Source organism: Bacillus rossius, chromosome 1, assembly GCF_032445375.1.
Source record: "Bacillus rossius redtenbacheri isolate Brsri chromosome 1, Brsri_v3, whole genome shotgun sequence".
NCBI classification, from domain to species: Eukaryota; Metazoa; Arthropoda; class Insecta; order Phasmatodea; family Bacillidae; genus Bacillus; species Bacillus rossius.
In genome coordinates this window covers 262809367-262830676 of record NC_086330.1, presented here as the reverse complement: position 1 = coordinate 262830676, position 21310 = coordinate 262809367, and the positions used below count along the sequence as shown (strand labels likewise).

The window sequence follows — 21310 nt, the reverse complement described above, 5'->3', positions numbered from 1 at the left end:
TTAGCAAACATAAGTGGTTTAAAAGCAATTCAATAAGAGATGCACAATAAAACACTTGAAATTAATTTTTCTGATCATTGCACTTTGAAACAAATTTTCTGTCCGGAAATAACGACATGGCTTTAATTTCAAACATTAAAAGATTACTTTCATTATGATTTGAATTAAGTTTTGGTTACATGCTACTTAATCCCATGATATAACTTGCATTTCTGTCTATATAGTGTATTACCTCGCATTTCGTTGTTATGAAGTGTACTGACATGATTTTCAGTGTTATTTGTTTTATTGAAATTCCCGTATGATCTTGTTGTAACGCTGCCCTAATTTATTATGCACTCTCAGGTTTCATTAAATCATGAAAACACTTTGAGGGTTCTTGTTGCTGCTCGCGGCATTGAGTCGACTTTCTTATCTCAGTGTTCTCGTGGGGTTCGCGCCGCGGAAAATAAATAAAAGGAACTAGATATTTAAATAAAATAATGTTGTTACTGGCATTATTTTATTTTATTCAGGAAGCTTTCACTTTCAAGTAGGCACCACGCTCGATCAGTCAGCTTTGATTGTTTCTGTTTTACATCACGCGAAACTGAAATAAATATCTCTACCGCCAACTTCAGATGATACTCCGTTAGAGGGCGTCCCGATATTACGAGCCACGGTTAAAAAAAAACAAAGAGGAGACCTCGTCGAATCCGTGCCAGTCTCTTTCGCCATCCTCCATTTTCTACCCAACTTCCACCCTCGCGCACCAAGCCAAACGCACTACTTTTGAACCCTTCGCAAAATTCTCCTTTAAAACACGATTATGCTAGGCGCACTGAGTAGTAACTTACACCTAAATCACTCTGCCATATCGGACGGTGATTGCCACCAATCACCTGGTCCTCTTATTCAAAAATCCCTATTTTCAAAAAGCCTCCCCTCGAGGCTCAGTCGCGGAGCAACTCACCAACAAAATTCTCCCTTCCCCTTCTCGCAAACCTCCACAGCCAACCAGCGACGAGCATGCCGAAACAGTTATACGAGCCGCGTCGCCACACAGTTCTAAGAAACGCTGACCGGACGCACCGGTGCCAGCCTGTCGCGACTAATAGAACCTTTGTCCCAGATTGCTTAAATTCAAAAAGAAATTCCACATTAAATATGTCTAAAACCGCGGAAGTTACAGAAATTTACTAAGAGAACAAAAATGTACCAAAATAGATAAGCTTTAAATAGATACCCGACAACATATATTTTACTTTTAATCTAACTTACGTTAAATTTATAAATTACCTAAACTCTGCTCCTCCATTACCAGTGACGATCGCAAATTATTTAAAGGCACGTTAAATAATGACTACAAAGGGTTCAAAAGTTATCATGTTGAAAACAGATTAATTATGGCAAAAAAAAAAAATGTTATACTTTCAAAGCTAACCGATCTTTTTCATTACTTGTCACTTTAAACAAATTACAATTATTTTACAAGGTACACCAACTTCAAATATTTATGCTTTTCATCTGCGGGATCAAAATTCCGATATCTAGGCATTTATTTGCTTGCTTGATGCGTCATATGTTCTTCAGGCAACCATACTTCACAAACGCATCAATTTATTGATTTAACGCATTATGATTAACAATTCAAAAAAAATAAAAAAATATACATGTAAATATATAGATATTTATATACTTTACTTAGGTAGTGTGGGCCACGAGATGGTACACCTTACATTGTTCCTCCTCATGATGAACAAGTCAAAAAAAAAATATTATTTTTTTTTTTTTAAATTTTTATGTGATATTTGTGAATCCAAACTAATAAGTGTAATTTTCCACTAAGGTAATCACCAACTATCTGGTTAAGTGTTTGTTTGGTTACTGATAGTGATAGACCGACTCAAGTAACTTAGCAAACGAACAGGACCTTCTTAATCAGCAAGCAAGCTACATATATAAAACAAGAAGCTGCATCCACATTCACAAGAAATGTGCTTCTCAAAGAGACATCTCAATACAGAACAATGAAAATAGACTTTATAATGGACATTATTTCTATTCTCTCAATTGTAAACAATAAATAAAAGTACATATGTATTAGTAATTTTAATGTTCAGTGCATCATTTGATCCTTTTTTTTTCCTTACACATGGAAATTTCTCAGTACCGTACAGGGACATTGGCAATTTCAGAAAATGTAAGAAATATTGTTATTTTAATTCAATTTCAACGTATCGTTATGTTTTTGCTTAGCACGGCCTTCCAAAATCATTGTGCAAACTGTAACAAACATAAAAGTTCTTTTGAATGCAATAAACTATATAATTCAAAATAAACATTGTCCTTCTGTCACTGAATGTGTATGTAAATACAGCAAAATTCCTCATTTACAATTGTCAGGGTGAACTAAGTAATAAGTGTAAATTGTAGGTAAAAGTAAATCAAGGGAAAACTTTAAAATTCATCTAATACATGTGTACATCATTTCCTGAATGTATTCTTTCTTCAACAAATACTTTACATTAAAGAAAAATTGAATGTGTACTAGCCTATGAATATACCACCACTACTCATGCCATGCCCAAAATACATCACATAGAAAGCAACAAAAAGATTAAATAATGTGTTGAAAAATTTAATTCATGCATGTATTTTATGGCTGAATAAAAAAAACAAACAAAGTTTGTTTAAAATGTTTCCAAAAAGAACAACACATCTAACATTTATTATTATTATTTTGCATTTAATCTCATGTTTAGTTTACACCCTATTACTGGTAAATAAATATTACTAAACAAAAATATTAACTTAAAATAAACTGACAACAAAAACATGACAAAACACGTAGAGTGCCATTAACTATCAGTGTCATAATAAATGCTAACCATGAACAAGTGCAGGGTATCAATTATAGTTTACTCATCAGTCGCGGCCGTGTGTTCAGTCGCGGCCGTGTGTCCCAAGCGGACGGACGTTTTAAGTGCGAGCTCCACGGTATTGTTGCTTCTAGCTCGTGTTACGCAATTAGGTTACTGGCAATTCATGCTCAACGTTAGTTTGTGCGATGATTCGCTAGATTTCCGGGGTTTTTCATGTGAAAATGAACTGATATGTTGTGTTTGCAACACCAATAGAAAAGGTAAATATAATCCTTTCATCAATTGTGCGGGCTGCACTTCAGTTAAATGTCATGAAAACTGTGCTGAACGAGCAGGGACTCTTAATATAAATAACGGTTTAAAGACGTTTGTATGTTCTCAATGCCAAACTACTAATACTGTTCAAACCATGAATCCAAGTTCCACTGCTGGTTCGCTTTCTGCTTTATTTTCTAATAAAGATAAAGGATCGAAACAGAAGTCAGCCGCCGCAAAGGGCACTGACCTAAATTTATCTTTTAAGGTGTGTGTAACTGCTTGTGAGATAGGCGTTCAGACTGATGAATCCTTGAATAATGTCATTCCTGGAACGGAATCTTTACTAGAAAAAATATGCGCCAAGCTGGATGTACTCACAGTACAAATGGAAGAAGTGAGAAATGACAATTGTATTTTAAAAACATTATTGAATGACACAAGAAGTGAATTATCGCAGCTCACTAATGCTGCGGTAACGCAGCAGAAACATGACATTAATCCTGTTAATGCATCTCCAGGCAAGGCGACCTACAGCTGTGTTACACAACAGGGAGCGGTAAGTAGGTCAGTGAACAATAGCCGGTTACCGTCACCACAGCGGAAACAGAATGCCAGGAGTGTACAAAACCACCCAGTCCATAGTCCATCAGCTCAGATCAATTCAGTATTAACTAAAGCAAATGAATTAACAAAAACAGAGCAAGATGAAGATGGATTTACTGAAGTAAGGTATCGCCAAAAATCAAAAAATAATTTAACAAAAACGGCGCAGCAATCCGAGAAAAAACGTGAAATGCAAATTGGTGTTAGAACCACATCCACTTTGAAAACCGTAACGAACCCTAGGCAGTTTAAATCTAAAGCCCTGTTTGTCTCTAGATTTGACCCCTCAGTTACTGAAAGTGAAGTCACAGCATATATTAAAGGTGAACTTGATATCTCCTACCTTCGCGTAGCCAAGCTCAAGACCAAATACAATACATACGCATCATTCTTTGTGGCTGTTCACGAGAAGGACTATGATAGACTTAATAATACTGTGTTTTGGCCTTCGGGATGCTTAATTACGGAATTTCGGGGTAGACTCCACAATGAACAAATATTCGTGTATTATCAAGCCAAAAGTCAAGCATCTATCGTTACCGATAGCACAAACCCCACAAAACCGCAGTCATCTGCTACGTCGTCAGAAGTAAACGAGGCGCCCTTATCATCATGTTCCACGTCAGCGTCTGGAGGAGCGCCTGGCCCTTTCTCTTCTGGCTAGTCCGTGTGCGTGCGTGTGTGACATTTATTATCAAAATGTGAGAGGTCTTAGATCAAAATCAATTGAGTTTTACGATAACTTAGCAGCTAATGATTTCGATATAATTTGTCTTACTGAAACTTGGTTTAACAATAATAGCATTAACTCACATTACTTTGATGATAAATACCTCATCTTTAGAACATATAGAGATCCAGCCTTAACAATGAAGGAAAGGGGAGGTGGGGTATTAATTGCTATCAACAAAAATAAATTTAAATATGCTTACCCAACCCATGTTTTCGATCATACAGGAATTGAAGCTGTATGGATTAAAGTTAAAACCTCTCAAACAAATACCCTAGAGCTTGGTAATATTTATATTCCACCGGATACATCACCTGCTGTGTATGGTGCCTACTTTGAAGAGCTCGAAGAAAAGTTTGCAACATGCCAAGATAATATCCTTATTCTTGGTGACTTTAATGTGCCTGGTGTTGACTGGTCTTACTTACATTCTAAAAAAGTAAATCCTATTGGTATGACATCCAAAGCTAAAGCTGTGTTCCACTTTATCTCAGGTTTGGGTTTGTCCCAATGTAACGTCACTCAGCCTCCTATCCACCTTTTGGACCTATGTTTTTCTAATTTACAGCATTGTGTGGTTAGTAAAGCCTTAGAGTCATTAATTAAAGAAGACACATTCCATCCGGCTCTTATTGTTAATATTGAAATAAGTCTAATAATCAGAAAAGAAAATACATCTACAACCTTTATAAATTATAAAAAAGGAGACTATTTAAGTTTATATAATGCTATTAAAAATCATGATTGGTCTATATTATATAACACTACTGACGTTAATATTATGGTAGACATTCTAACTACTACAGTTAATCAATATATTATGAGTTACATTCCTGTCACTGTGAAAACTACTTATAGTTACCCGCATTGGTACTCAAAGCAACTTATACGAACACTAAAACATAAAAAACATTTCCATAAATTATACAAAAGAAACATGAATCCTTATTACTATGCTCTATTTTCACAGAAACGTAAAGAGGCTAAATATCTCATTTCAAGAGACAAAAATTTTTGGTTACAAACCCTAAACAACAAAATCAAACAAAATCCAAAAAAATTTTGGCGTTACATAAAAATCATGAGAGAAGGATACAATCAGCCATTCTCTCTCAAGGTCAATGATACTGTCACTAATGACACATTTTGTATTGCAAACAGTTTTGCGAACTATTTTTCTAGTGTATATGTAACTCCAGACAATAACAGCACTCCTTTGATATCTGATAATACTGCTTGCTCCATTCCTATGTCCACTATTACTGAGAGTCTTGTACTTTGGGGGATCAAATCCTTGAAATCTACTATGTCAACAGGTCCAGATGGTATTCCTAATTTCATAATAAAAGGATGCTCTCTGGTTCTTGTTCCTATCCTTCAGTTTATATTCAATAGCAGTATTAAAAACAGCATCTACCCCAATATATGGAAAACTGCCAAGGTCATTCCTATACATAAAAAAGGTAGTAAATTTAATGTCACAAATTATAGGCCTATTTCTCTTTTAAATGGATTTGCTAAAGTTTTTGATAAAATAATATTTAAGGACCTTGATTTTAATCTCAAAAATAAACTTTCTGATTGTCAGCATGGTTTCAGAATTGGCAAATCTACTACTACCAATCTGATAACTTTCATAAATCCAATTTATTCTGAAGTGATAACCCGAGGCCAAGTGGATGCTTGCTATTTTGATTTAGCAAAGGCTTTTGATACAGTAAACCATCAGATATTACTCAGCAAATTAGGTATCCATTATGGGATTGAGCGACAAATATATCAAATGGTTTGGCAGCTATTTAAAAGATAGGAAATACTTTGTTTCTATTAATAAAACTAAATCTGATTTACATATGGCAAACTCTGGAGTACCTCAAGGTGGTACCCTTTCTCCCCTTCTTTTCAACATTTTTATTGATGATATAACCAAAGCACTAAATTATTCTGTTGGTCTGTTATTTGCAGATGACCTAAAAATATATAGAAAAATTACTTCACTAAATGACTGTCACTTACTTCAACATGACATTTCTTCTGTTGTTGCATGGTGTAAGACTAATCTCGTTAAACTTAACTACAGTAAAACCACCACAATAACCTTCTCAAGAAAATATCATCCTATTGTATTTGAATATAAACTAGACAATCGTACTATTGCAAAATCAAACTGTGTCAGAGACTTAGGTATTTTGCTAGATTCAAAATTATTCTTTCACAATCATATTGAAACACTTAGATCAAATGCTAATAAAATGTTAGCATTGATTAAATATATCACATTTAATGCATCTAATTTAGATTCAACATTTAGTCTTTATATATCCTTGGTGAGATCTAAATTTGAATATGGTTCTTTGATTTGGAAGAACATTAATAAATCAGATAGTGACAAATTGGATTATATACAATTCAAACTGATCAAAATTATAAACCTAAAAAGCAACATTAATCTAAATGTAGATTTACACTCCCTTCTTGGTTCCTTACCATTAAGAAGAGAAGTATTAGATGCATTATTTGTACACAATTGTTACAAAAATACAATTAATTGTAACTATTTTCTTCACAACACTGGAATTAGAATACCTACTTTCAATAGTCATAATCAATCTTTAATTTGTACGTTAAGTAAAACTAATGATCTATTAAACAGAATAACTAAAAATTACAATAAATATGCAAGGTTATTTCCTGAATTAGATAGCAAAATAAAATTTAAAAAAATACAACTATTCCTAACTTAATTTTTTTTTTCTTTCTTGTGGTTAGTATTCATTTTTTTTTTGTGTGTTATTCTTATTTTCTACATTATAAAATTTACAAATAAATTATTTACTAATTGTTAAATGTTGCATGTTGTGTGTATCGTTTTGTTTTGTTTTGTTGTCTTGTATTTTGTATTGTTTTGTTCCGTCTGTATGTATATGTGTTGTTTGTATCGTGCCTACCACCCAAGGCCATAAGCTGTAGGTAGGCATGTAACAAATATTAAATAAATAAATAAATAAATAAATAAATAAAAATCATGAAACAGTGCGAGTGATGCTTGCGATTGGCGAGCTATCAGTATTGATATTCGACAATGTGCGTCAGAGGCGAAGCGTCCATGGAAGCTGTGGAAGCGACACTTCCCTTCCATTAACTGGTTAAAAATCAATACAAAATATTTAAGTTTTATATTAGCTGGAAAATGTAATCAGCAACAAAAATAACTTCGGCAGTGTAGATGCATGTCACATGCTAACTCTACGAGCCACTGGAAGCTGCTGCCTGTCAAACCTCCTCCAGTAATTGCGTCCGTGACTGGACTGGTGTTTCTATCTAGGAAGAATAAAAGGAATTACGAACTAGATTTGCAGGAGTGCGGTTGCCCTGTGGCCTGAAATTGGCTTTGCCTGCAGTTTCCATTTGTGCAAAAACAGTTTAAGAGCAGTGTGTGAAATACAATAGAGATAACACTTATGTTCTAATGTAAACTAATTAATACTGAGTGCCTTAAAATATGCTTAAACGTTAAGCATAAAGTGAACCATGATGTTCTATCAATAAATCGTAAACTTTTCCTTTAATATAGGAGAAATGCCTGTGTAGCGTAGTGGGCTATACTGCAAGCAGGAAGCTGCTGTGAAGAATGCTTCCATGCAAGAATAATGGAAAGTAACGAGGTTTCTCAACCTGGATTTTCAGGTAATGCTGTTTCGTTGGACTCAAAGGAATCGTGTGTCAGTAATTGTAACTGTATTATAGAAAAACAGTCCATTTAGTACTTTTAAGTTTAAAAAAAAAAAAAAAAAATCCTCAGTGGCAGGCCTACATCTCCTTTATATCTGGAGACAAAAATAAAAGCATTCACACTGCATTTTTGTTCACGCACTTACAAACATATTCCCTAGTTATGTGGCTGCAAGAAACCGATGAAATTTTTTTTTGTCGGCCTCGCTTATTTTTTTTTCAGAAGAAAAATCAGCGTGGACTACTTCCGGTTTTTGTGATTTAAATAATCTTCAGAAAACAAAAAAACTGCACAAATTGTCCCACATCCACATTATGTTATTGAAAGAGCTCCAACAGTTCGGTAAAACACATACAGTAGAACCCCGATTTTGCGAACACGGATTTAACGAAAACAGCGATTTAACGTAAAGGTTTTCAGGAACCATCAAAAAACACCAATTTATTAAAATAAAAATATATATTTCCAAAAAATTAAAGTAAATTGTAACGGAAACTTATTAAAAAATACACTCTGTGGTGTCAGTAATAGAATGGAGGTACTATATATTAATATGTGCCTTTGCATCATCTGTCCAAACACGAAAAAATAAAAAAAAATTGTTCAAATTGCTTAAAAACTCCGGGCGCTGTAACTGAATTGCGTAGGTGCGTGCCTTTGCGCGCGCCTGGATAGATAGACTGTCCGCGACACATGACGTCATGAAGGGTTTCTTTGTCCGCATCCCCCTCCTCCTGTCATACATTGGCTTGACTCACCACGTTATCTTCCAATCACGCCCGCATAGTAACAGTGCTAGCCAATAATCACACGTTTCCAAATATTCCCTTTCTCATCCTCCAGGTCACACCAATACGCCATTATCATTATTTTCAGTAAGAGCTTTGTGCGCGGTGTTTAGTTTTTGGAATACATTTTTTATAAGTGCTGTTCGGACTTAGATTTTTTGCTTTTCTTCTTGGATTTTGACTACAGATTGCGATTGGAATTGACTACACTGCCTGTTGACGACCTGCTTAGCTTTTTTATTGATACAGTAGAATCCCACTGATGCGACCACTCACGGTTTCCGGAAAAACGGACTTATAAACGGAATGGTTGCAATAGAGATTTCGGGCCAATTTTTACCATCCCCCCCCCCCCAAATATATCCAAATACATAAAATACTCGCGCTAAATGAATTTGCGTCACGCGAGTTCCGCTATGCTAGCCGGCTGGTTATTTTCGTTCAAAACGTGTCGAAGGAACTTGTGTGGATCAGGTAGAAAACATTCGGCTATAAACGAAAGATATAAGAACAATACTATCCTGAAATGCTGTGACACGTTTTTGGAGTAGATAATCACAGCGACAGACCGACAGGATGCGCTCCAGCCTTGCCGTCAGAGAGATGTTTATTTTGACAGCTCAAGCAATTATCTTTTCCACGTCCCTTCGCAGCGTAAAAAAAAAAAAAAAAAAAAAAAAACACTTTGAAATGCAGATGGAAAAGTAACTATGCATTAAATTTAATATATTTACGGCCCTGCTAAATTTTTCTATTCAATAAAATTCGAGATATTAGTGATTTTTCAACAGAAACTGCTGTGTGACTAATAAACAAATTGTATCATAATAACTTAAACTTATAAAGTATTTATTAACAGCGAAGGACAGTCGTATAAGCCCATAAAAATATTTATTTTACCGAGAATGGACTATACAACCTGGCTTTTGTCGCACGCCTTGTGGGAGGGGAGGAGGATGCTGACAGTTTCTCACGCAGAAGGTTGAAATAAGGGAGGGAATGTGTTGAAATGTTAGTTGGAAAAAAGGGAGGGGGTGTTTTTACATGGTTTGTGGCTCTGGGAGGGATGAGCCTTGAAGAATTAGCAGGGGATGGGAGGTAAGCGTCACGTCACGTATGACGTCAAGTCACCGCTACCGCCAGCCTGGCCGGACGAGTTTCTTACGCTCTCGCAGAAGCTACCACAGCAGCTTTTCGTGCGTGCGGGCGGGTAAGATAACACGACAGCTGAGACGGCTTTTCGTGCATCGGCGGGATTCTACTGTACATGAATTTATTTACTGTTTTTGGATATCGGCTTTGTTACGTTTTTTTGACGATTCGTTTATGTTACTGGTATTAGAATTGGACAAAACTGGGATACGGGCGGTGGAGCTTTTATTTTTTTTTTCCGCTAAGCTCGCGTCTATTGGCTGGCTGCTGATGGAAGGTCATGAGTCTGGGCGGAGCATTGAGTGAGTTATAATGCGCATGCGCAGCTCAGCGAACAGAGAGAGCCCGCCGGCTGGCCGCGCCGTAACAATAGCTGACCGAGTACAATTAATTACCTTTCTCCGCGTACGGCGCGCTATTGACGGTAAATTTCCATCAATTTGCGGCCATTTTTTTAAATTTTTTTTTACTGTGACGCAATGTGTATGTAGCTCGTATTTGTTATAAACGGTGCAGGTTGCGAATGTATTTTAATATACTTTAACGTATTTCTTACACATTTCATAATTTTTTTTGCCTAATTTTTCACGGTTTCTGAAAATCTGTACGTACGAACCGGGGGCCGTACGAGCGAGATCAAAAACGTTTAAAATGGAAAGTTGACAAAGTCTGAGATAGCACGGCAGCACAAGATATCGGCGTCGACCCTGTCTACGATATGTAAACGTAGGGACGCGATTATGAGTGCGGGGGTCATTGAAAATCGGTAAATCGGATTTAACGAAACATCGATTTAAAGTAAACATTTTCGGTAACCATAGCACTTCGTTAAATCGGGGTTCTACTGTATTGAATTTGAGGTTAGCAGTCAGTAACAGCCAAGTATTGAAATGCACAATGAGAAAGTATGTAAAAACAGATGAATCATGAGCCATCTTATAAGAGCAACTTTTTTTTTGCTGCTAAACAAGAACTGGCTTATTGTGGTCATGATGTCTACTTTGTCCATTAACAAGGGTAATTATTTAGAATTTCTTAACGAATTAGCTGAATATGACAATGAACTCAAAGTTCACCTAGAGAACTCAACAGTTTTCACAGGTTTAGCGAGTGACATCTAGAATGACATTCTGTTTTCTCTCAAACTTACTGATATGTGAAATAAAAAAAGAAATATTGGAGTCACCTTTCAGGGCACTGATTTTGGATGAGAGAACCGACATAACAGTCAAATCACAATTATTGTCAGTAGTATGCTATGTTACAAGAAATGATGATGTTGAGAAAAGGTTTTTAAAGTTCATAGATTTCAGTGATAGAACAGCGAATGTTCTTTACAACATCCCATAAAAATTTTAGAAGACTAAATGTATCGATAAGTTTACTTAGGATGGAGCTGCAGTGATGGCTGGAAGGCATGGTGGACTGCAGGCAAAAATTAGAGTAGTCTGTAATCAAGCTATTTTTGTTCACTGTTATGCCCACAAGTTAATATTGTTATTTCACAGCCTGTAAGTTACATCAAACAGTGCAAGGTATTTTTCATCTCCATAACAGCATTTGGCAGTTTTTTTTTTGGCAAAGAGGATGCAGGCTCTAGATGCAAATGTGAAAAAAAGGTTTCCCAAGGTAGCTACAACTCGCTGGAATTACAGTAGCAAACTTGTAGAAACTGTGAATAAACCCAAGGAAAATATAGGAGAGCTTCGCGATATGATGGAAAATGCTAACAAGTGGGATTCCGAAACATTATGTTCTGCCGGAGGTCTTTTATCACATTTGAAAGATTTAGATTTTAATTTCTTTCCTGTCATATTCTCAAACATTTTTTCACATTCAGATTCTATTTTCCAAATCCTTCAAGCTAAAGTCAGCGACATCAACTTTTGTATGAAGAAGATTGAAAACTTCAAAAATTTTGAAATTATTTCAACCGAGTATGGAAAAATGTTTGCTCAGGGTGAAAAAATGCTCTTTCAATAGCAAAATGTGCTCCTGTAGATTCTTTCTCAGGCGAAGAGAGGAAGGTTATTTACAAAAGACTATTTTTTCAAATTGTGGATGCCATTATTGTGCATGTAACCCAGAGGTTTTCCAAAGCACCCAATCTAAAATTTGCACGCTTGTTAGATAGCAAAATTTTCCCTAAACATGTGCAAAAATTCCAAGAAGGTTTTGTATCACTGTAGGAAAACCACGGAAAATTAATTGATTTACCGAGCTTAAGAAGTGAGTTTAATGTTTTATTCACGACAGTGACATGCACAAATGTAGTGTCAGATCTTCAATGGATTTGATAGCATCAGGAATAGGTGATATATTTCCAGAAATACTAAAACTTTCAAAGCTCATTTCGACAATACCAGCTTCTAAGGCTTCAACTGAGAGATCATTCTCAGCTCTAAAGTGAATTAAAGATTATTGGTGGAACAACCAGCATCAGGAATGATTGTTTGCCCTTTCACTGCTCAGCATCAAAAAAAATTGCTGCAGAAACTACATTGCGGCCATCTTTCAATTGAGCTCAAATATAACATTTAAGGTAAAGAGTACAAAAAATGTTATTAGGGTCTTGCTTTATTTCTAAATACTTTGCCATGTGTTGTTATTTAATAAATTTTGTATCAAATACCGGATGATATTGTGAGGTGGACTGCAGCTTACCCCCATGCCCTGATAAAATGGCAGTTAAGCCACTTTTTTCCAACTTTGATAGCAGTATTGTCTACAGCCAGGGGGCTGTTATTGGCTAGGAACTACTTTCTTGCGCCCTGATCCACTTAGTTTTTAGCTTGAAACTTTTGCGTGTGAACTAACTTGTAGGACGTCAATAATAGTGGTTAAACATTTTCTGAAATTAGACTTTGTTAGAATAAGTGAGCTTGCTAAACAGTGGTGAAGTCAATTTCCCTCATTTGGCGTGTGGCGGAGGGATACGGACTGCCAGCGGAAGTGAGGAGGGAGGAGGAAGAAGGTCAAGATGAGGGAGGGGAGGCTGTGAGAAAACGGGGGTGTAAGGTGCACAGGGGAGGAGGAAGGAAGCGAGACTGAAAAAGGACTGGATCAACGTGTTGCGAGTTGGTTGAGTGGAAGTGATGCGACAAACTCTTGTGTAGCCATTTTTCGGTAACCACTGAACCGCTGGAAAATCCCTTTGGTTGGGGAGTTGTGCAACAACCAATGGCGCCCGAACAAACGTGAGTCGGGGGTGGAAAACGTTACAACTGAGCTGGCGCCCGAACAGGGACCTGAAGAAAGAAGTATTCAGGGAGAAATATGGCTGCGAGAGAAGAGAAACAAAGGAGAAGCTGCGTGTAAGGTATTCATGAAACAGGATGCTTAAGGTCAGTGTAATTTGCCATAACAGACATGAGTGAAGTGCCGATACGAGACTGGATGGATGAGCTGTGTTCCGCGGGTTTTTGAGGGAGTGGTGTTTTGCTGAGGAAAGAAGTAACTGTCACATGGTGTGGTTTTCCGTCGAGCCGAGCTCCTGTGAAACAATAGTTGGTGTCCTTTGTGTTCTATAACTATGGCCGTCTGCCTGTTATTCTTGTCCTGCTTTCAAGTGTTTTGTGGATCAGGGTAAACATAGTTACGTAATTAGGAGTTATATAACCTTTGTGCAAGTGGTTTAATATTGTAAACACAGGAGACAGTCATGGCCCCAGTAGATACTCGTAGCGGGGGCGCGAGGGGTGACGCAGAACGGAGTAACGGGAATGAAAAGGATTTGGGGATAACCGCTGAAGGAGGGGAAAGTAGGGGAAGGGAGAGAGATGGTGAAGGGGCTGGCGCGAGCGTTGTTAGCCCACCCAGTGCGGCCGACAGCACACCGCTATCTCCGCAAGGTAGCGAAAGTAGTGAAATTATGGACATGTTGAGGGAAATTATCAAAGGTCAGCAATCATTCCAACTAACGGTGGAGAACAAATTTCGTGAACAGAATAATCAGTTTATTGGATTGCGGGAGGAAATGAGTGCTTTCAGAAAAGAAATGAGGGAGGAAGGAGATAAAGTGATGGCTAGGCAGATTAGCTTTGAGAACTCCTGTGAACTGCGTTTAGGTGAGGTTGAAAATCGCCTGAGAGTAGTAGAGAGTGGGCAGGAACAGGGAGAGGGAAGGTGGATGGAGGTCAGCGGACAAGTTGCTGAGCATAGCCAGGAAATAGCAAGGCTTGGGAATAAAATGTTAGCGCTGGAACAGGAGGTCAGGGTGCAGCCAGGGGAAAGTGAGCTTGTTAACCGGAGTCGAACAAGCAGGCTGGGAAGTGCAGCAGTAGAAACAGCTACCTGTGAAAGTCAGGGGGAAGTAAACAAGCGGGGAGAGACCAGGGAGGACAACACAAGTAGGGGCGGACGTTGTGCACCACAATACCACGATCGTGACATACCGAAGTTCACCGGGAACGGAAATGTACACCCGCGTAAACATACCAGCAACCTAAAGGAGTTTTTTTCTATGTATGGTTGTGGGAGTGAGGAGAAATTGGTAGTGGCCAAGAGGTCAATAACAGGGGGTAGTAGCAACTGGCTTAGGCTCTGTGACCACCGAATGGCGAATTTTGCTGACTTCGAGCGTGAGTTTACCGCGGAATACTGGGACAAGAGAATTCAGGGAACTGATAGAGCTGAACTGTACCGGGGACGGTGTGTTGAAGGGAGCCTGGAGAGCCATCTGAGTAGTGTGGTAGAAAGAGCCAGGTACTATGACACGCCATTAGGTGAGGAGGAAATAATAACCATGATTTACACACAGTCACCACTGCGGGTGCAGGAGGCATTAGTGGGCAAGGAAATCACGACAATTGAGCAACTTAGAAAAGTGCTGAAGGAGTTGGATAGGCTCAGTGCGCTGCGTGAGAAGGGGGGAGGATTTTACAGGACAGGAAATCGTGACACAGACCATCGCTTAGAGCGAGGGATGGGGGGAAGCGGCGGAGGCCAAAGTGGCGACCGATGGAGTGGTGAAGCGCAGGAGGGGAGGGACGCCCAAGGTCACCCCGGGAATGTGAGGGGGGAAGGCAGGGAAGAAGGCAGGCCAGCCGATGGCAACAGCAACTGGCGAGGGGGGGTGGCAAGGAGGGGGGAGGGACAGATGGAGGGGTGGAAGGAAGGGAGACTGGGCGACAGCCGGTGAAGGGCGCGGAGCAGGAGAGAGGACAGATAGAAATCAAAACAATGAACACAAGGACGGTGCTGTTCCGGGAAACGGAGAGGGTCGCCTAGCCTAAGCTGCCACGTTAGGCAGATCCACACTGATAGGAGGCAGTCTGTTGACCGGGCAGAAACCCGTGATAGTATTGATGTAATTTTCACTGACGATAGAAATTTTTTATTAAACGAGGCAGAAACTGTAGTGAAAGGCAGAGTCGTTCCGGAACTGGCATGCAAAGTAGGAGACCAGGGTGTGGCAATCTTGTTTGATTCTGGGTCAGAAGTGTCTGGTGTGTGCGAACAGTTTCTGGAGAACTTATACAGGTTAGGATATGAGTTTCCGGTACTTCCAGTGCCGCAGTTAACCATAATAGGAGCAACAAGGGGAAAAAGCAAGAAAGTAAATAAACAGGTATATCTGAATTTCAAGATAGGGCCAGATGAGTATTTTGCAAACTGTTTGGTCATCCCACAGTTAGCTAAGGAAATAATAATTGGCATTGATTTCATGGCAACGCACGAGGTAGTAGTAAGCTTTGTGACAGGGAGTATTTTCGTCAGCACTAAAGAATACAGAATGCTGCAGGGCACAACGGTGTTCGAGCGGGGTGGGGGGTCGCTGCGAGTGCAGTACGTAGAGGAGTGGGAGAAGGGGAGAGAGGAGAGAGAACTAGCGCTTGCTGTAGGAGGGGAAGAGATAAGCAGGAGCCATGTGTCCTTGAGTGGCTGGGAGGAGAGGTTGGACAGTGTGTTGGCGGCCTGTGAGGAGGGGAGCGAAGGGGAGAGAGAGGAGCTGCGGGAAGTACTGCGCCGCTATAGCGATGTGTTCAGCGACGAGCCAGGGCTGACAACCGAGTATACTGCAACCATACCGGTGACCAGAACCACCCCATTCAAAGGGAAAAGTTACCCAATACCTAGAGCATGCAGCGAGGAAGTGGAAAGACAGATCAAAGAAATGGTGGAGAAGGGTATTATAGAGCGGGGGAACAGCCCATTTGTCAATCCGCTTGTGTGTGTAAGGAAAAGCGACGGGAGTGTACGAATTTGTGTTGATTCCCGGGGGGTGAAAGATCATATTGTGCCTGACAGGCAAAGCCCGGTCGAACCTGATTCCCTGTTTGAATCATTTTACGGCAGTAAATATATCAGCACGACCGACTTCACAAAAGGGTATTGGCAGGTACCACTAAAGAAGGAAGATAGGCCGTATACAGCTTTTTTGTACAGAGGGCGGTCGTATCAATTTAAAGTGCTCCCTTTTGGCCTACCAAATAGCGTTGGGGAGTTCTGCAGAGCGGTGGATGCTTCGTTGGGACCCGAGCTAGAGTCAGTGGTGCATACTTATGTAGATGATGTTCTGATTGCCACAGAGACGTTTGAACAGCATGTACAGATTTGGGATAAACTGTTGTGTAGGCTTAGAGAGGTGAACCTGACACTGAGGTTATCCAAGTCAAAGTTTCTGAGAAGAGAAGTAAAGTTTTTGGGGTTTCAGCTCAGTGCAGAGGGGATCAGACCGGACCCTGATAAAGTAAAGTTAATAAAAGATTTTCCTAGGCCACAGTCAGTCAAGGAGCTGAAGGGATTTTTAGGGTTGTGCAATTTTTACCGGCGGTTTGCCGAAAGATTTGCTGATACTGTGGAACCATTACTCAGGTTATTAAAGAAAGGTTGTAAGTGGCAGTGGGAGCAGGAGTGTGAAGACAGTTTTGAACGAGCAAAGGCCTTGTTTATTGACAACTGTATAGTAAGGCATCCTAACATGAGCAAACCTTTTTTTTTGTGCACTGATGCATCCAGTTACGGAATAGGGGTGAAGTGCTTTCAACGAGGCGAGAAGGGGGAAGAGGAGCTTATAGGGTTGCTGAGTAGGACGCTGAGCCCTGCGGAGCGTGCGTATACAGTCACTGAGAGAGAGTGTCTGGCCGTAGTGTGGGGTTTGGGAAAGCTGCGTAATCTGTTGTTAGGCAGCTCGGTTGTGGTATTATCAGACCACCATTCGCTTTCGTTCCTTATGTCTTGCAAGTTAATGGGAAGCCGGCTAACACGCTGGTGTTTAGCAATGCAGGAATATCGTCTAGAGATAGTGTATGTGAAGGGGGGTGAAAACCAAGAGGCTGATCTGTTGAGCCGCACCGTGATAGAGGGGGGGGAGATAATGCTGGAGGAAAAACCACGAACGGGACCAGTGATGGCAGGGATGACCGTGGAGCGAGACGAGATCTTGGTGGCTGAGTTCGGTCAGCTAGGGGAACGGCAGAGAGAGGATCATGTGTGGGGTGATGTAATCAAATCATTGGAAACCACCAGTCAGGGGGGAAGTAATGCAAGGGCAGAAAATTTAAAGCAGTGGTATTGTTTATCTGGGGGGTTACTTTTTAGAAAGGAAAAGGCAGGTACAGTGGACTGGAAGTTATGTGTTCCTGAGTGCTGGGTGAAAAGGCTTGTTTGGCATTTGCATCGCAGCAATGGTCATTTTGGGGCCAAGAAAGTTCTGTGGTTAGCAACAAATAGCTACTACTGGGTGAGCATGGAGAAAAGTATTAGGAAGATATTACGGAGTTGTGACATATGCCAGAAGGCCAAGTATCCGAATAGGAGCTGGGAGGGCAGTTGGGTGCCGATTATTCCTGAGGGGCCTGGGGAGCTAATCGCAGTTGATTTGTATGGACCATTACCAAAGGGTCGGGGCGGTGTTCAGTATCTGTTCGTAGTGTTGGATGTGTTCTCAAAGCTGGTCTGTTTTTATCCATTAAAGAAAGCTACCGCAGCTGCTTGTGTTAGCAAGCTGATCAATCAGTATTTCAGTGAGTATGGGGTACCTAAGAGGGTGCTTAGCGATCATGGGACGCAATTTACATCAGACATGTGGAGATGGGAGTGCGCCTGGGCAGGAACAGAAGTAGTGCACAGTTCTGTCCGACATCCCCAAAGCAACCCTAGTGAGAGAGTCATGCGGGAAATAGGGAGATTGCTGCGGACCTACTGCCATGATAGCCATAGTAAGTGGGCTGATGCAGTTCCGCTCATCAACAGAGTGCTTAATGAGCAGGTACACAGTGGGACCGGGTTCTCTCCTCGAGAGATTGTGACAGATGAAAGACAACGGGATGAGCTAGCAGGACAATGTGTGTTTCCTGCCGGCGATGAATTGAGTAGGGAAGATAGGGTGAAAGAAGTACGCCTTCGCTTGAAGTATGCAGCGTTAAAGAGGGGTCAGCAACAAAGTAAACCGTTTCAGAGATTCCAGGTAGGGGACCTAGTATTACTCAGAGTTAGTGAGAAAAGTAACTATTTGCAGAAGGAAACCAAGAAACTTCACCTACTCTATGAGGGACCTTTCAGGTTAAGCAAGGCAGTGGGCCCGAATGTTTGGGAACTGGTGGGGGTCAAAAATAATGAAGTGCGGGGTATCTTTAATCAAGGGTTACTGAAGCCTTACTTTTGTGACATGTGATTTGAGGGTGTTAAAGAAAGGGGCCATGACTGGATCTCATGTGGTAGGGGCAACATGGTTGGGTTACCCTAGTGGGAGACTAGAAGCCATGACAACTAAGAACCTGTGTAGATAAGTGGTGTTATTATATAGAGGAGAATGAGGAATGTTATTTGTGTTGATCATGCTACTAGTGCAGTGACTGATGTGAGCCTGCTGAGAGAGAAAGCCATCTGAATGTTGTGAGAGTCACCCATTAGGATGACTTTATCTGGGGGGTTGTGAGGTGGACTGCAGCTTACCCCCATGCCCTGATAAAATGGCAGTTAAGCCACTTTTTTCCAACTTTGATAGCAGTATTGTCTACAGCCAGGGGGCTGTTATTGGCTAGGAACTACTTTCTTGCGCCCTGATCCACTTAGTTTTTAGCTTGAAACTTTTGCGTGTGAACTAACTTGTAGGACGTCAATAATAGTGGTTAAACATTTTCTGAAATTAGACTTTGTTAGAATAAGTGAGCTTGCTAAACAGTGGTGAAGTCAATTTCCCTCATTTGGCGTGTGGCGGAGGGATACGGACTGCCAGCGGAAGTGAGAAGGGAGGAGGAAGAAGGTCAAGATGAGGGAGGGGAGGCTGTGAGAAAACGGGGGTGTAAGGTGCACAGGGGAGGAGGAAGGAAGCGAGACTGAAAAAGGACTGGATCAACGTGTTGCGAGTTGGTTGAGTGGAAGTGATGCGACAAACTCTTGTGTAGCCATTTTTCGGTAACCACTGAACCGCTGGAAAATCCCTTTGGTTGGGGAGTTGTGCAACAACCAATGGCGCCCGAACAAACGTGAGTCGGGGGTGGAAAACGTTACAATATGTTGCTCTCACTTAAATTTAAATTATGGTAGAGTCTTTTATCATCAGAATAATGTAAGTGAATCATAATTATTTCACAAAAATTATTTATTATTTAAAAAAAGTAATTTTTTCTACCAGCGGTATTGTTAATATTCAGTTACGATAACTATTTTAATAGTACCATTTTGTACCTTTAAAACCAAATTTTTCTGCCCTCGGATTTCTGCCCTCGGATCCCCCCCCCCCCCCCCTTTTCCACCCTTATTTTTGAAGTGAACGGTGTAGTTAGTTCCCCTCTTGTAAACCTTATGCCTCTTCGCCACTGACGTGCATGCACTCTAAACAGGCATTAAATCAACAAAACATGATGCCAACCAACGCTTGCTACATTTTAATAGCGCTACACAGCGGCGACGGAAATAACTAAAACTTAACTGAAAGAGAATTTACAAATTGGAAAAATTCATATTTCTGTTAATTAAATAAGTAAACAGTGAATTCCTAACTAATAATAAATTTGAACTTTAGAAATCATAGTTTAAATTTGGGAAACAAAGTTTTTGGGAAACTTCATACTTGGAAAATAATGATGCAAACCTTACATTTCAAGGAAAAAATGGTGATACTGAAACATTTCACCGTATTTGATGAGAAATCTTATAGTGCGAGAACGTCTTAAATGAGTATTAGGTATATAAAAAAAACAAGTTTAAGTCGTATGAGACATGAATAATGGGAAGAAAGTAATGTCCACTTTGTAATTCAAGGGAAACAATTGCATTACATTTAATGACATGTAAATGGGTCATAAAGTAAGTGTTATTAATTGCACGAAAACTTACATACAGAGAATAAAAAAACAGGGTTTTACTGCAAGGAATTAAATCTCAATCCAGCTACTTTGAAAAATTTTTTCCATTTACTTATGATGGCCATTCATGTTGAAAACAGCAGGATATTCAACTTACACAAAGCTTGCGTTACATCTGTTCCAACTGACAACACATAGTGATGAGCAGTTTCGACTGAAAGTAAACAATTCAGCAATAATTCCAAAGTGTTCCGACTGGTTGAATGCACTACATTGCCACGGTCGAGTCACCTTTGATCATAGACACGTCATTCGCTCCATCGCCGATCGCGAGCGTCACCGCCTGCTTGCTCTTCTTGATCAGCTCGACCACCATCGCCTTCTGCAGCGGCGTCACGCGGCAGCAGATCACGGCTCGGCCTGCGCAAACAGCCCACCAGCTTAGTCCGCTCTCACCCGGCGGTTATTTCTTTATTCCCACTATCGTCTATACAGTCAAATCTCAATAGCACAAACCTGAAGGAAACAATTTTTTTTCACTCTGCAATAATGGAGTTTGTATTGACTAAACTAATACAAAATTTTATTACAATTTTTATATATTTTCTAAATCAAGCTAACATAAAGTTAATAACTGCACATAATTTTATACAGCAGTAAAAGTATTTTATTTAGGGATTATAAAATACTTTTTTAGGATGGCTACACCTACGGTTCTAAAAATTATTTTCTACTGTATCACACTTAAAAGGATTTAAGATAGAAGAACAAAGCAAAGGTTTAGTAACTGTCTGGAAGAATACATACTACCATCATTTGGGAAGAATAAAATTTCCAAGCTCTTTCTCTAAAACTGCACTGAACCAAAGCAATAGTGTTCAGTTTTATTTTAAATGGAATTTTACATTGTTTCTTTACATTATTCTGGG

The 21310-nt window shown here is 39.7% G+C and overlaps 1 protein-coding gene across 4 annotated transcripts in view; it reads right to left on the bottom strand.

Moving 5' to 3' along the window:
• LOC134527542 (phospholipid-transporting ATPase ID) overlaps positions 1-21310 on the bottom strand; it is a 341327-nt gene that overhangs the window by 22074 nt on the left and 297943 nt on the right. For all 4 annotated transcript variants that reach the window (XM_063360302.1, XM_063360303.1, XM_063360304.1 and 1 more), the window contains one exon: positions 20673-20801. In XM_063360302.1, coding sequence (XP_063216372.1) covers positions 20673-20801 — 129 coding nt within the window. The remainder of the gene's footprint in view (positions 1-20672; positions 20802-21310) is intronic.